General features: G+C 41.6%; 1 protein-coding gene across 2 annotated transcripts in view; it reads left to right on the forward strand.

The window, feature by feature from the left end:
* Positions 1-13,312, forward strand: part of gabra3 (gamma-aminobutyric acid type A receptor subunit alpha3) — a 113,782-nt gene that overhangs the window by 76,228 nt on the left and 24,242 nt on the right. For both annotated transcript variants that reach the window (XM_058076970.1, XM_058076969.1), the window contains exon 5: positions 10,937-11,157. In XM_058076970.1, the coding sequence (XP_057932953.1) occupies positions 10,937-11,157 (221 nt within the window). The remainder of the gene's footprint in view (positions 1-10,936; positions 11,158-13,312) is intronic.

The following is a 13,312-nucleotide window of genomic DNA, read 5'->3' on the forward strand; positions in this document are numbered from 1 at the left end:
ACGCCTCCAAGCGGGAAGATGAACACTGACGATAACTGGAGTCGCTACGACGTGCACAGGTTCCACTCCCAGCAGGGAGATGTGCAGGGAGAGAGACTCCTTTCCAAGAAGGAGCGGTAATTAAAGCATTCATCAAATCTTTGACTAATCAGTGCAATGGCCAATGAGGCCAAAAGAGAGGAGATAATAGATACGCTGCCTGAAGAAAACGCTGTGTGTCATTATCACACCGGCGGATGTCATCTCTGGCCTGCTGTGCGTTGTCAAGAAGAAGACGTCTCCACATACATCATCACACTTGTGCGCGGTAAGCCCGAGCCAAGACGTTTCTCCTGCAATATACACGTTCTTGTCAGGGGCGGTAAATCACAACTGTCACATGACTTGGCTAATGTAGACAAACAGCCGTATGTCGGGCTGGGGGCATTTTCAAAAGTACATTTACGTCTTCCTCTGTTGTCATGTGAGAGAAAAGAGCAGACTGTTAAACTATAAAGTATTGACAAAGACATCAAAGACTGAAATGTAATCCGGTTGATGTTTAGAAATGAATGGAGGCGTTGGTTTCAAGTAAAGAGGCTGCATCAATATTCTGTTGGCTATCACACAGCTTCCTGTCATCATCACGGTGCCGCTGTTGCTTTTTTCTAACCGTCTGGGCTCGTATCATTCAGTCTCATTTAGCTTCCTCGTCGTTTTGGACATTTACTTTTTCAAACCTTATGATTTTATCACCACTTCTGGCTCATTTTATACGCAGGCCTTCTTGTTACGCTTGTCTTGTTACGGCAGTACCTGTAATTACCTGACCTTATTCACAACCTTAAATACCACTAGACCAAGCAATGTCAGTAAACGCTGCGTGTGAATGCAAAGCTGAAGCAAAACTGAAATGCTGTCAAAGTATAAATCCTGAAATGTACAATGAATGTTGGAATGGTTTGTTATTTTAAACATGTACAATAGCTATAAAAATGGCTAAAAAGCTAACATGCTAACGTTAGCAACTGAGAAAATGGGTCAAATGCTAACAATGCTAGCATGCTACCACTGAACATGAAAATGCTTACACACCGCTATATATATGTATATATATATATATGGTATGATATATGTATATCTATATATATATATATATATATCAGCAGTGCTAAAAAGCTCACATGCTAATGTTAGCATACCTGTCTATGTGTGAACCACATAGACCACGTGTCTATGCACCCACTAAATTGAGAGTGCAAAACAGATTTGTACATGTATAAGCTGCACCAGTCGGTAAGCCACATGTGTCCACATCATGGTATGCACGAGTCCGTGAGGACGAGTCAGCTCTTTATTTGACTGGAGCCCTTCATGAGCTAATTAAGCCATGACAAGCTTCTCAGTCCATTGCAAATAGCAGAAGGTCATTTGGTCTGACTCACGGCATCATCCTGCGAACATTAAATCATCACACAGCAACTTAACACTAAAACGTTATACCTCAGAAAAATACAAACATGTGCCAATATGAGGGAGGGGGGGTGATGTCATAGCAGAGCCCCAATGAATGTGTTGCTCAGCCACAATAAGGTAAAACCTTTGGTACATGTTTGTGTATTTGTTAGGGTGCACCTTTTTAGTGTTAACTTGCTGTGCAATGAATTTAGTAGTGTTTTTAGTAAGACGACAGCGTGAGTCAGACTGTCATATTGTTACATTGTTGCATATAATGACTTCCCACATTTTCCTGTGGGTAGTCCACTAAGAAAAAATTAAATCATCACACAGCAACTTAACACTAAAACGTTATACCTCAGAAAAATGCAAACATGTGCCAATATGAGGGAGGGAGGCTGATTAATGTGTTGCTCAGACACAATAAGGTAAAACCTTTGGTACATGTTTGTGTATTTGTCAGGGTGCACCTTTTTAGTGTTAACTTGCTGTGCGATAAATTTAGTAGTGTTTTTAGTAAGACGACAGCGAGTCAGTCGAGTGAGTCAGACTGTCATATTGTTGCATATAATGACTTCCCTCATTTTCCTGTGGGTTGACAAGCTCGTTGTGAGTCCACTGATAGCTTGGGATTGTCTCCTGCCCAAGAAAGAGTTACCATTTCCTAACTGACTTGCGAGTGGTATAGTATTTTAACAATTTGTAGTAAATCTGAACTAAAGGAGATTAGAATTTAGCTATAAATTAGCTGCAATGCTGTAAAAATCATGGGGTTAAAAGTTAAAGAAAAAAGCAGGCGTCTCATCCACTGGAAATTACAGTAATAATCTCATTGTAATCCTTGAAGAAATGTAGCTTCCTTCCTTGCATCAGATATCGAAGTGGTTCTTTGGCCATGCATGCAGTTTGCAGCAGGTGCAGCAACAAATACGAGGGGATGAATACAAATACAGAAGGCTGTTTGGAGATTTTATTTATCCAAACGCCGAAATACACCAGACAGGCAAAGGTTAAAATTATAGAAAAGGCAGCCCTGAGCGCTGACCGGGAGCAGGCAATAATCAGAAATCCAATAAACGAGCAGATATCAGGTGTTCGCTAGAAGAAGAGTAGAACATAGAGGCTGAGAGCAAAAACCAAACGGTTTAAGGAAAGGATTGCAGTCGTGGGCAGCCTGTTTGTTCCATGGTTGGCTGCATGTCACCACCTCAAGATTCCATGTTTTTTAAGCAACAGTGGATGTGGCTATTTTCCCCAATTATGAGTACTCCTAATCGGAAGGGGGCGGGATGCAATGTTCGCCTCCGTGACATACGGCAGATTTAAGGTTGCAGCAGACAAGCAGACAGCAGGTTCACAAACAAAGCCGTATGTGCTTTCTCCTTCGGGCAATGTGCCAAAACCAATATACAATCTTTAAAAGGCTCTGTACAGATTAAAAGACATTCATGACGGAAGGCGTTGTCAAATTAATCCGCCGGGTTTATGGCCCCTTTCTGTCCAAAACAAGCAAACAAATAAAAAGCTTTGGGCCTTTATATTCCACTGAATGTTTTATACTGACTTGTGTGGGATTATTGGATCTCGTAAATAAACCGTTGGGGAGGGAAAGGGGCAGGTGGATATATGCTAAGCTATTTGAAAAAAATGTGGATGCCTTAGCTTCGTGTTGCAGTTGACAAGGCAAATAGTTCTTAGTGTAACACCTAATAAGGTACCCAGTTATTTACTCATTCATTTCATTTCTACAATATGCAGAGGTCCATAAAATACACAAGCCGAAAATGGCCCCCAGGCCACACTTACAGAACTTTGGGTCGTGTTCTGCTATGATTTGATTAAGCATTACCCCACCATGCGGAGGCATGCCGGCAGCAAGGTTCAATAAAGTCTTTTATTAAACCCGATCAGCTCACATGCAGCCAGACGGCACACAAAAAGGGCAAAGTGGTAGCAGCAAAAATAATAAAGTAGGAAAGCAGGCACAGCTAGGACTAACATCAACTCACCATGGGAGGTGGGAACTGTAGAAGGATGCCAGGAAACAGGAAATCAGCACACCGAGATGGAAAACGGATTGCATCCAAAACACAAGTAGCACGTGAAGCAAGAACACTGAAGATGCAAAACAGCGTGTGTCGACTCCGAGCGAAAACAATGAATCGCCGACGAGCTGAACCAAATTTTCGGGAGGAGACGTCACACTATTTTCCATTGTTTGGATGGTGCTACAAATTGAAGTCAGGGGTACATACAGTATATAAACATGTGCTGCCTTTAGGTGGGACACCGATTGGACGCAATGATTCATTGAGTTGCGCTTGTGATGCATTTAGGCACAAGTTGAATGGCACAGATCATACAGGATGCCTTGGAGAGTATGTGTCTGTAAGTAATGTGCAACTATAATTACATAAAATTACATAGTATGTGGAATCAAACTATGGAATGGATTGAGTAAGGACCTCAAACAATGCACAACGATGAGCCAATTCAAGAAACAATACAAGCAGTTGATGTTTGCTAAATACAAGGATGAAGAGTCTTGAACCAGTCATGATGTGCTATATATATCACTATATTGACACTTACTATGGTACCCATTATGTCATTGGATGGTTATATCACCTCCTATTTCGGTGCGAGGTACATTATTAAAAAAAAAAACAAAAACCTTAAACCATATTATGGAAAGCAGGAAGTGAACAAATGTAACAGTTACTGATTGTAAAAGTACCAGATGGAGGGGTAGGATTTAGGATTTAATAATCAAAAATTTTAAAAATCAGCAATAATTTATAGTTAATGTTATAATCTAATGAGAAAAGTCACAGTTTTTGTGTTGTGATATTACAAGGAAACAAAAACACCATTTAAATATTAAAGCTACAAATGTAACAGTTACTGATTGTAAAAGTACCAGATGGAGGGGTAGGATTTAATAAGCTTTGCTTCTTCCTACTCCTTTTGGACATGTGGAACTGGGAACTGATTATGGGATGCACTCAATTGTAATCTGATGCGTGTTCAAATAAAATAAAACCATTACCATTACCATAAAACACCAGCGCTGTTTAATTAGGACACTAATTAAGTCTATGGTGGAGATTACGTCAGCCCCTCACTAACTAAATACACACATATGATTGATTATCAGTCTATTGTAATGCATTTGTGAATACTCAAAGGACGTTTTGGTTTAAAAATTTCCTTCGTGAAATTCACTTATCACTGTTGAGTCTAGAACCAATCAAGCGCCATAAACGAGGGACTACAGCAGGGTTCCCTAACCTTTTTTGCACCACGGACTGGTGTGATTTGGGGAAAATATAACTCAGGCCTGAGCTTGTTTCGTCGGTCCCATCTAGGTGTGATGGGAAACAGTGAGTCGTTAATAAATGATTTATTATTTCTGTGCGGCCCGGTAGCAAATGCGTCATGGTTGGGGACCCCTGGACTACGGTATAGACTGACATGTTAGCACTGAGTGAGCTCCTTGTTGTTGTTCTTTTTTTGACTTCCTGCTCTGTGTCTCATTAATATAACATTACTGACACATAGTCCTATGTTTGCATTGTAGTTTATATGCATTTTTTTAATGAATAATAGACCGATTTATTGAAAAACTATGTCAACGTGAAGCCACAAATTCAAAGCAAGCATCCAAAGCAAGTGTTGCTGTATGAAGATGCGCACCCATATTACTGGAAACGACAGTGAAAATGTATAATATATAAGCTTCATAGCTAAGACAGTAGTAATAAATGTAACTCTCATATCAGTGCTATCCATACAGCCAAGCAGACAGCACCAACATGAACAATTCATTCCCTTTGACACATCGGATGGGTGTAAGTGAAGCCGGAATACCGCGGTGTGGCTGTGAATGTCGTCAGAAGGAATTGGCTCCTCAGCTCAGACCTCTGATTTACCTTCAGATCATTTGAATCACTGAATAGCCTCCCCTTTGAAAGAAAATGTGCTGTTGTGTAAAACTATGTATAAATGAGGGAATAAATAGCATAATGGTGGAGGGGAAATGTTTTCGGTTGTCCCAGTTCTTGAATTCTGAAGACAAGAAAAACTGTATAGAATTGTTAAGTAATGCTGGCAGACTATCAGCCTTGTAAGCTCCGAGCAAAACAGCCTAGAAGGGCTTAAAAAGATACGAGCGAGGGGGGTGAAAGGGTTCTCCAGCTTACACAACACGCACAGATACAGACGTGACAACCAGATCATCACAACAAGTCGGAGCCGAGTGCGAAACCCTTTCAAGTCTAATCTACTCCAACCTGTGACGTTGCCAAAATACTCTGAGTCAACCTGCTAACCGCGTAAGTATTTGGCCAATGCTTGAAAAAACAGCTCCACTGTGATTGGTCACAGTCCCGAGCCCTCCTGAGGACTTCCGGACTGCTGCCGAGCTCATTTGATCTGATTACTTACACAAAATAAACGCAGTGAAATTGTTCCTTACAGCTTCTGACTCTTCAGCACGACGTTCAGCAAAAGTTTGGCGGATAGTCGGGCTTCGTATTGGACCGTGTTCTCAAAAGATGAGCATATTTTTTTCTTGCTAGCCAGGAATCAGAAACTCCGACCACTTCTGCCCGATGCTTGCCTCTTTGGAAAAGCAAAACAAAATTACACCGGAACAAACATTTGAACAGAGCTCATCAGAGAAGGGGGTGGGCGGGTTGACCGCGTGTCTAAGCATGCCCATATGAGGAAGTCTGGGTTGCATTGATTCCAGTAGAAGTCGATGTTAGAAACAACAGAGCATGCAGAGCCATCCAAAACTTCTTTCAACGCACGTCATTATTATTGTCAGACAGCGATACAGAGAGGAGTACTGTCGTACCTTGTTCCTGAAATGTTCATTTCACTTGATTTGCGCTCCCTCCAATTCAAATTGTACTGCCTTTTCAGTAAATTTGAGTGAAAAAGGAGTGAAAAATGTATGCAATTTGGATCCCCGCTTGTCATTAAGGGGCAAGTGGGGAGCCAAATTGCATACATTTTTACAGACCTTAATTTCTGTATGATTGTACATATTCATGCAAAAAGCATAATTTTGATTGAAACATTATTTGGAAAAATACTGAAAATGCCGGGACTGCACGGCGGTCTAGTGGTTACCGCACAGACCTCACAGCTAAGAGACCTGAGTTCAATCCCACCCTCGGCCATCTCTGTGTGGAGTTTGCATGTTCTCCCCGTGCATGCATGGATTTTCTCCGGGTACTCCGGTTTCCTCCCACATTCCAAAAACATGCTAGGTTAATTGGCCACTCCAAATGTGAGTGTGAATGGTTGTTTGTCTATATGTGCCCTGTGATTGGCTAGCCACCAGTTCAGGCCTCTTGCCCAAAGACAGCTGGGATAGGCTCCAGCACCCCCACGAAAATGAATGAATAGTACTCATGGCAAAATGTTGTGTTGCTGCTGGATGTTCACAGTATCGGAGTGATAATGTAAGTTTGTTTCCTTTTCCAAAAGAAGAGGGAGGTTTAAGACAAAGATGGATTAAGCAAGTGAGGGGAACTAGAGACAGATGGATGTTCTTTGCAGTGATCATTTCACTGTATGGTATAAACACATTTAGAAAAAGTCATGTCTTGTTGACATCATGTCTTCTAAAGACTATTTAATGATTGTGACAGGGCTGTGAAGCTTTATGCATGTTATATAAATGTCTTTTCACAGTGACATACTAGGTTAATTGGCAACTCCAATTTGTCCATAGGTATGAATGTGAGTGTGAATGGTTGTTTGTCTATATGTGCCCTGTGATTGGCTGGCCACCAGTCCAGGGTGTACCCCGCCTCTCGCCCGAGGACAGCTGGGGCATGTGGAAAAGCGTTAGAAAATGAATGAATGAACTGAAAATGCCCAACAATCTTTTGCATGCATGCATCGTGCATTTTGGGCTAATCTTTTCCACAAAGAAAACATGGCTTCCTTGCCAGGGGTGCTAATAGTCTAAATTGTAAAAGCTCTGCCCATTTGGTTTTTATGTTCAATTGTGTCCTGCATGGTCTTAAGCGTTGGATATAAAATAGCAGTTGGTGTTTTGGAATGCATGACGAATACAGCTGGCCTCTAGTGTCGGTGTGTGTTCATCTGTCCATGCTGACCCGCAGCCATTTCCTGTTTGTCCCAGGCTAACAATATCATTAGCATAATAGCAGATGGATTACCTTTAGCATGTTTTATAGCTATATATGTGACGGCATTGTTGGGAGTGCAAATGAATAATGAGATTCCAGGCACGCCTTTTCCTGCCGCTGGTGTACGCATGTTTGTGTTTTTAGTGCTATTTTGAGGACACAGGCAGTATAATTGTTTTATCGAACTGGCCGCTGCGAGGTCAGCCACATCAATTAACATCCTTCCCGCGCTGTTTGGAGAGGCCATTTTGCTGCGTAGAGTGGAGGCCTTACAAATCCCCCGCTGAGGACGATGGCCTGGCGTTCCAGCCACTGATAAATGATGACTAGTTGTTGGGTTTCATTCACAGGGCAGCGTGTTCCACCTCGCCGCTCACCAAGAAGCCTGTATGACCGTATGAGCAAAAGCCCAATTATTGATCACTCAAGTCTGCACAGCTGCAAGACATGGCTGATCAGAAGACTGTTGCTAGGACACCAACTCCTATAGAATGAAAAACAGGAAACACAGCCCCCATTGACAGACCACTTCCTACATTCTGACTTGCTTTGATATTATTTCTGAACTGATAACGTCCTAGACGGGCAGTGGAGTTTCAGGTCCTGGTTTCCGTTTGATTAGCATTCTAATGTGCTGCTAACAAGAGCGTGGTGTGAGAAAGTACTTCACGATAGATAGTTGGACGCACGTGGACCAGGGCAAACCCTAGTGATGGCGAGATGAAGCCCCGTGAGGCTTTGAACCATTTCAGTCAACTGGTTCAAGAATGGATTCATTTCTTGAAGCTTCATGTGCACACGAAACCACCTGCTGGCCTTGGATAGAATTACAGGCGGATGGATCTTCATGTGTGATGCATTAAATGCTGATTTTGGCTCTTGGAAATGATTATGTACTACAAAAAAGTGATTAAAATGATTAAATGATTAATGATGATGATTAATCTAAAAAGTAGTAAATCTACAAAGATAAAATATACAGTATATATAAAATACTGAATGTTTTCTTGTCCATAAATGCCATGTATCATGTGATATGGCTAGCTTCATCATGGTTTTATGGCTCAGGGAAAGTGCTTGTGTAACTAGGAAGATGTATGCTTGTGTAACTTGGACAGAATATGGGAGATTTAATTGATATTTCATTCATTCATTTTCTACTGCTTTTTCCTCACACGGGCACATAGTATAGACAAACAACCATTCACACTCACATTCATACCTATGGACAATTTGGAGTCGCCAATTAACCTTGCATGTGAAAAATGTTCTCCCCGTGCATGCGTGGGTTTTCTCCAGGTACTCCGGTTTCCTCCCACATTCCAAAAACATGCTAGGTTAATTGGCCACTCCAAATTGTCCATAGGTATGAATGTGAGTGTGAATGGTTGTTTGTCTATATGTGCCCTGTGATTGGCTGGCCATCAGTCCAGGGTGTACCCCGCCTCTCGCCCAAGGACAGCTGGGATAGGCTCCAGCACCCCCGCGACCCTCGTGAGGATAAGCGGTAGAAAATGAATGAATTGTTGGTTTTAGGCGATTCCTCTTTTTTGATACATATCCACTATGCTTTAGGATTTTGTATCCTTGACAACCATGTCAACAAGGGCCTCATCCTCTCTTGTTTTCTTGTGGCTGATTAAAATGTGTGATCTTTCATTTGCACAATGAGCATAAGTTGTGTTAGTAATACGGTAATATATTAATATTATAATGCAGTACTATTAACCTTACCATGGATGAATGAAGGTCCAGTTTCATCTTTGTTTGTGAAAGGCACGTTAATGTCTGAACATGGATGAGGTGTTATTATTTACCCCAACTCCTTGAAACACAATAAGCACTTCACCTTTCAATAACAATGAGAAACAGTGAAAATACAGGTTTTGAAATGCAAACATAGCATCTTTTAATATTGTTGGATTTGTCTTAATTATTCGGACTGATCAAGTCAAAATGTTCCCAAAAGGAGAAATTTTCCTCCGTCTAGCTGGCTCCATATCTTCTCTCTTTGGACTCCAAACTAACGTAACCGTAGTAACCAAACCCTCCAAACCATCGACAAACACTATACGCTCAACTGACTGACTCTCACCACAAAACCCCACATTTTAATGTTTAAGCCTGAGGGGTTTATATCGCTGAGTGACAGGCAAACATCGGGGCAAATTCTGAACCTTTTCCCGAATCCGTCACGTGGTACAGCCGGGCAGCGAGGCGTCGGATGTCATCAATTCCGGCCCCTCCCCCAAGTGTGCCCACTCAATTACTCGACACACGCTTTGAAGCCCTGGCACCTCTTGTAACATCACTAGCAAACCGAAAAACAAGGTCCCTGGTGTGTACGCTAACCCTAAAAAAGAGTGGTCGTCTTATATTCACGGTTATCTTATATTGAGATTCATAATGCGCTAAATATTTTAGCAAATGCTGCACCAACAGATATACACTATAAAATCGCTCACTAGTTTGTTTGTTTTTTACACTGGCAGAAAATGGCAGAAATTTAGATTTTGCACTGTTGGATTTTAGGGAGAAGATTTTTGAGAAGGCAATTGAGTTTGAGGAAGCAGTGAAGAAGTGAAACAGGAAATGTGTCAGACCACCAAGAACAAATTTTGCTTTGTTCAATACTGAAATATTTCTGGCCACCTTATGTTGTATATTTGTAATATGAGGTTTCCAGCTCATATTTTCATCTATTGTGATCCCAGAAATGCATTTTCCTTCACCCTTTCAATGTCTACACCGTCTATTTGTATTTGCTGGTGTGTGTCCTTTCTGCTGTTACCAAACAGCATTATTTTAGTTTTAGAGTGGTCGTTTTATATTCACGGTTATCTTATAGTGAGTTTGATACTGCAGAAGTGCTAAATATTCCCATAAGCCTCCAGGAAACACTGGCATCAAGCACGCCCAAAGCCATTTTTAAAGTGATTATTTCTATTTTAGGGGATTTTCGAGTTTTGGTCTTCAACATTTGCTCAGCTGGTGAACAACCTTAGTGCTTGTTAACAATAAATTGCTTTTTGTCTGATTCCCATGTCTAATTTTACTACTAATTTTTCTACTTAGAACCTCCTTAAGATCCAACAGTGCAAATGTTAATTCTTGCCCAGGTGTTAATGTGAGTGTGGATGATAATGGATAGGTTGCATCTCCTCACAACCTCGTGGGGAGAAAATGGATGGATGGATTTGCATGACCCAGCGTGGCTTCACAGTGAATTATACTTGTTGAGTGATATTTGTATGTGTAACAGGAAATCCATACTAGGTCAGTCCTACGGCTTCCACAACTACACTTTAACACGCCTCTCGTCCCCACAGGAGTACACCATCGACGTCTTTTTCCGCCAGAGTTGGAGAGACGAGAGGCTGAAATTTGACGGACCAATGCAGATTTTGCCTCTCAACAACCTCCTGGCCAGTAAGATCTGGACGCCTGACACCTTTTTCCACAATGGCAAGAAATCGGTGGCCCACAACATGACGACTCCAAACAAACTTCTGCGACTAGTTGACAACGGAACTCTTCTCTACACTATGAGGTAGCGGACCGTGCCGTGTTCGAGACTCGAGCAGTTTGTCAGCGGTGTTTTGGTAAATAACATGTACATTGTTGTAGATGCAGCGATGCGTTGGGGGTCACTCAGCTACATAACATAGCATTTGAGCCATGTGTGGATAGTTTTGGAGGAGAAAAGGAGGGACAAACATTTGAGTTAGAGAACGTGCAGAACATGAATTGGTCGCAGGTTGGACGGGATGCTATGGGTAAATTACGCTGTTTATGTTTTAATTATTGTTTTATATTGGCTTCTTAATGAGCGTAATAGCCTTTATAGCCTGATTTATTTTATATTTCATCCACATCGCCGCCGCCGCCCCCACAGTAAACATACATACCACTGTGAAAAGACGTTTATATAACATGCATAAAGCTTTACAGCCCTGTCACAATCATGAAATAGTCTTTAGAAGACATGATGTCAAAAAGACATGACTTTTCCTAAATGCGTTTATACCATACAGTGAAATGATCACTGCAAAGAACATCCATCTGTCTCTAGTTGCCCTCACTTGATTAATCCTTCTTTGTCTTAAACCTCCCTCTTCCTTTGGAAAAGGAAACAAACTTACATTATCACTCCGATACTATGAACATCCAGCAGCAACACGACATTTTGCCATGAGTACTATTCATTCATTTTCGCGGGGGATACTGGAGACTATCCCAGCTGTCTTCAGGCGAGAGGCGGGGTACACCCTGGACTGGTGGCCAGCCAATCACAGGGCACATATAGACAAACAACCATTCACACTCACATTCATACCTATGGACATTTTGGAGTGGCCAATTAACCTAGCATGTTTTTGGAATGTGGGAGGAAACCGGAGTACCCGGTGAGAACATGCAAACTCCACACAGAGATGGCAGAGGGTGGAATTGAACTCGGTTCTCCTAGCTGTAGGTCTGCGTGCTAACCACTCGAACCAAGTCGACCATTTTCCTCAAGAAGTGTTTGTTTACTCTGCTTTCGTTGAGAGGTGACGTCACAGTTTGTTCGCCATGGGTGGCCAAATGAACTGAAAATGTTTACTTTCCTTTTTTTTAACTCTATTTGTAGAATGTGCTGTATGCAAACAAAAAAATACAAATGGCCAACTGGCCTTTTTGTCTTTTTTCTCTGGATTTAACGTTGTTAGTATAGCGGTGCCATAGGACTATTTTACTTAAATTTCATTGGTAAAACAATAACTTGCAATAACCCTTGCTGTAAAATACTCCGTGTTTAATGAACTTTCCTCTCTCATTTGTAATTGCTAATGCAGTGGCACCGCTAAACGATTTCAGGTCCTTATTCAATGTCTCTGTTGTTCTCCCTGTGAACTCTCCCTTCGTCTCCCTTCACCAGTAACTTCCTGTGTGAGAGGAGAGCAAAAGTCATCAGATTGTGAGCGGTATTCAAATTCCCCTCCACAGGGACATGAATGTATGGATGAAAAGCCAAAGCAGTCCACTCAATTTGTGACTTCATATTTCTCTTATAAAGAAAATGATTGCACTGTCAGGGGGCAAGAGGCACACAAGCTGATGCAGCAACTATGCCGGAGTCGGATCGTTTATTATTGCTCCAAGTCAGCTGCTGTTTATCTGATTTTTATCTTTGTGGGTAGCCACGGATGAGTGGTGAAGAATGTGACCAAAGGCTCTGCTATTCGATTCCGCTGCATTCGCAATAGAGATGGCTCTGATAAAATGCCCCCCCCCCATCTCACCCTGCAAAATATGCTCGCTGCTGGAGCATCTCGCTCACCATGTTTGCATGCGTGTTTTGTATTTCCTGTGCAGTCGTCACATTGAAATACACGTGCTATGTAGTCACCTGGTCACCAGGCGGCAGTAATGTCACAAAAACATTGCTTAAGACAATCATTTACATTAAATTGACTCATTTTTGAAAAAACGTGACATGGCGAGGGATGACTGTACACTCAAGTGATAAGTGAATTTCCATGAAGTAGGATTTCTTATTTATGAACACAATATTTTCATCGTTAGCGCTTAGAAAACCTGTTGGTTTTACCGTTATTAGAGCCTTCCAGACATGAAATAACACCCCTATAGTCACATTTACACACCTGTTACACAATACGGTGAACACGAGCACAGAAAATTATAATAAGATTTGTCCTTGTGTG

This window comes from Doryrhamphus excisus, chromosome 7 (genome assembly GCF_030265055.1).
Source record: "Doryrhamphus excisus isolate RoL2022-K1 chromosome 7, RoL_Dexc_1.0, whole genome shotgun sequence".
NCBI lineage: Eukaryota > Metazoa > Chordata > Actinopteri > Syngnathiformes > Syngnathidae > Doryrhamphus > Doryrhamphus excisus.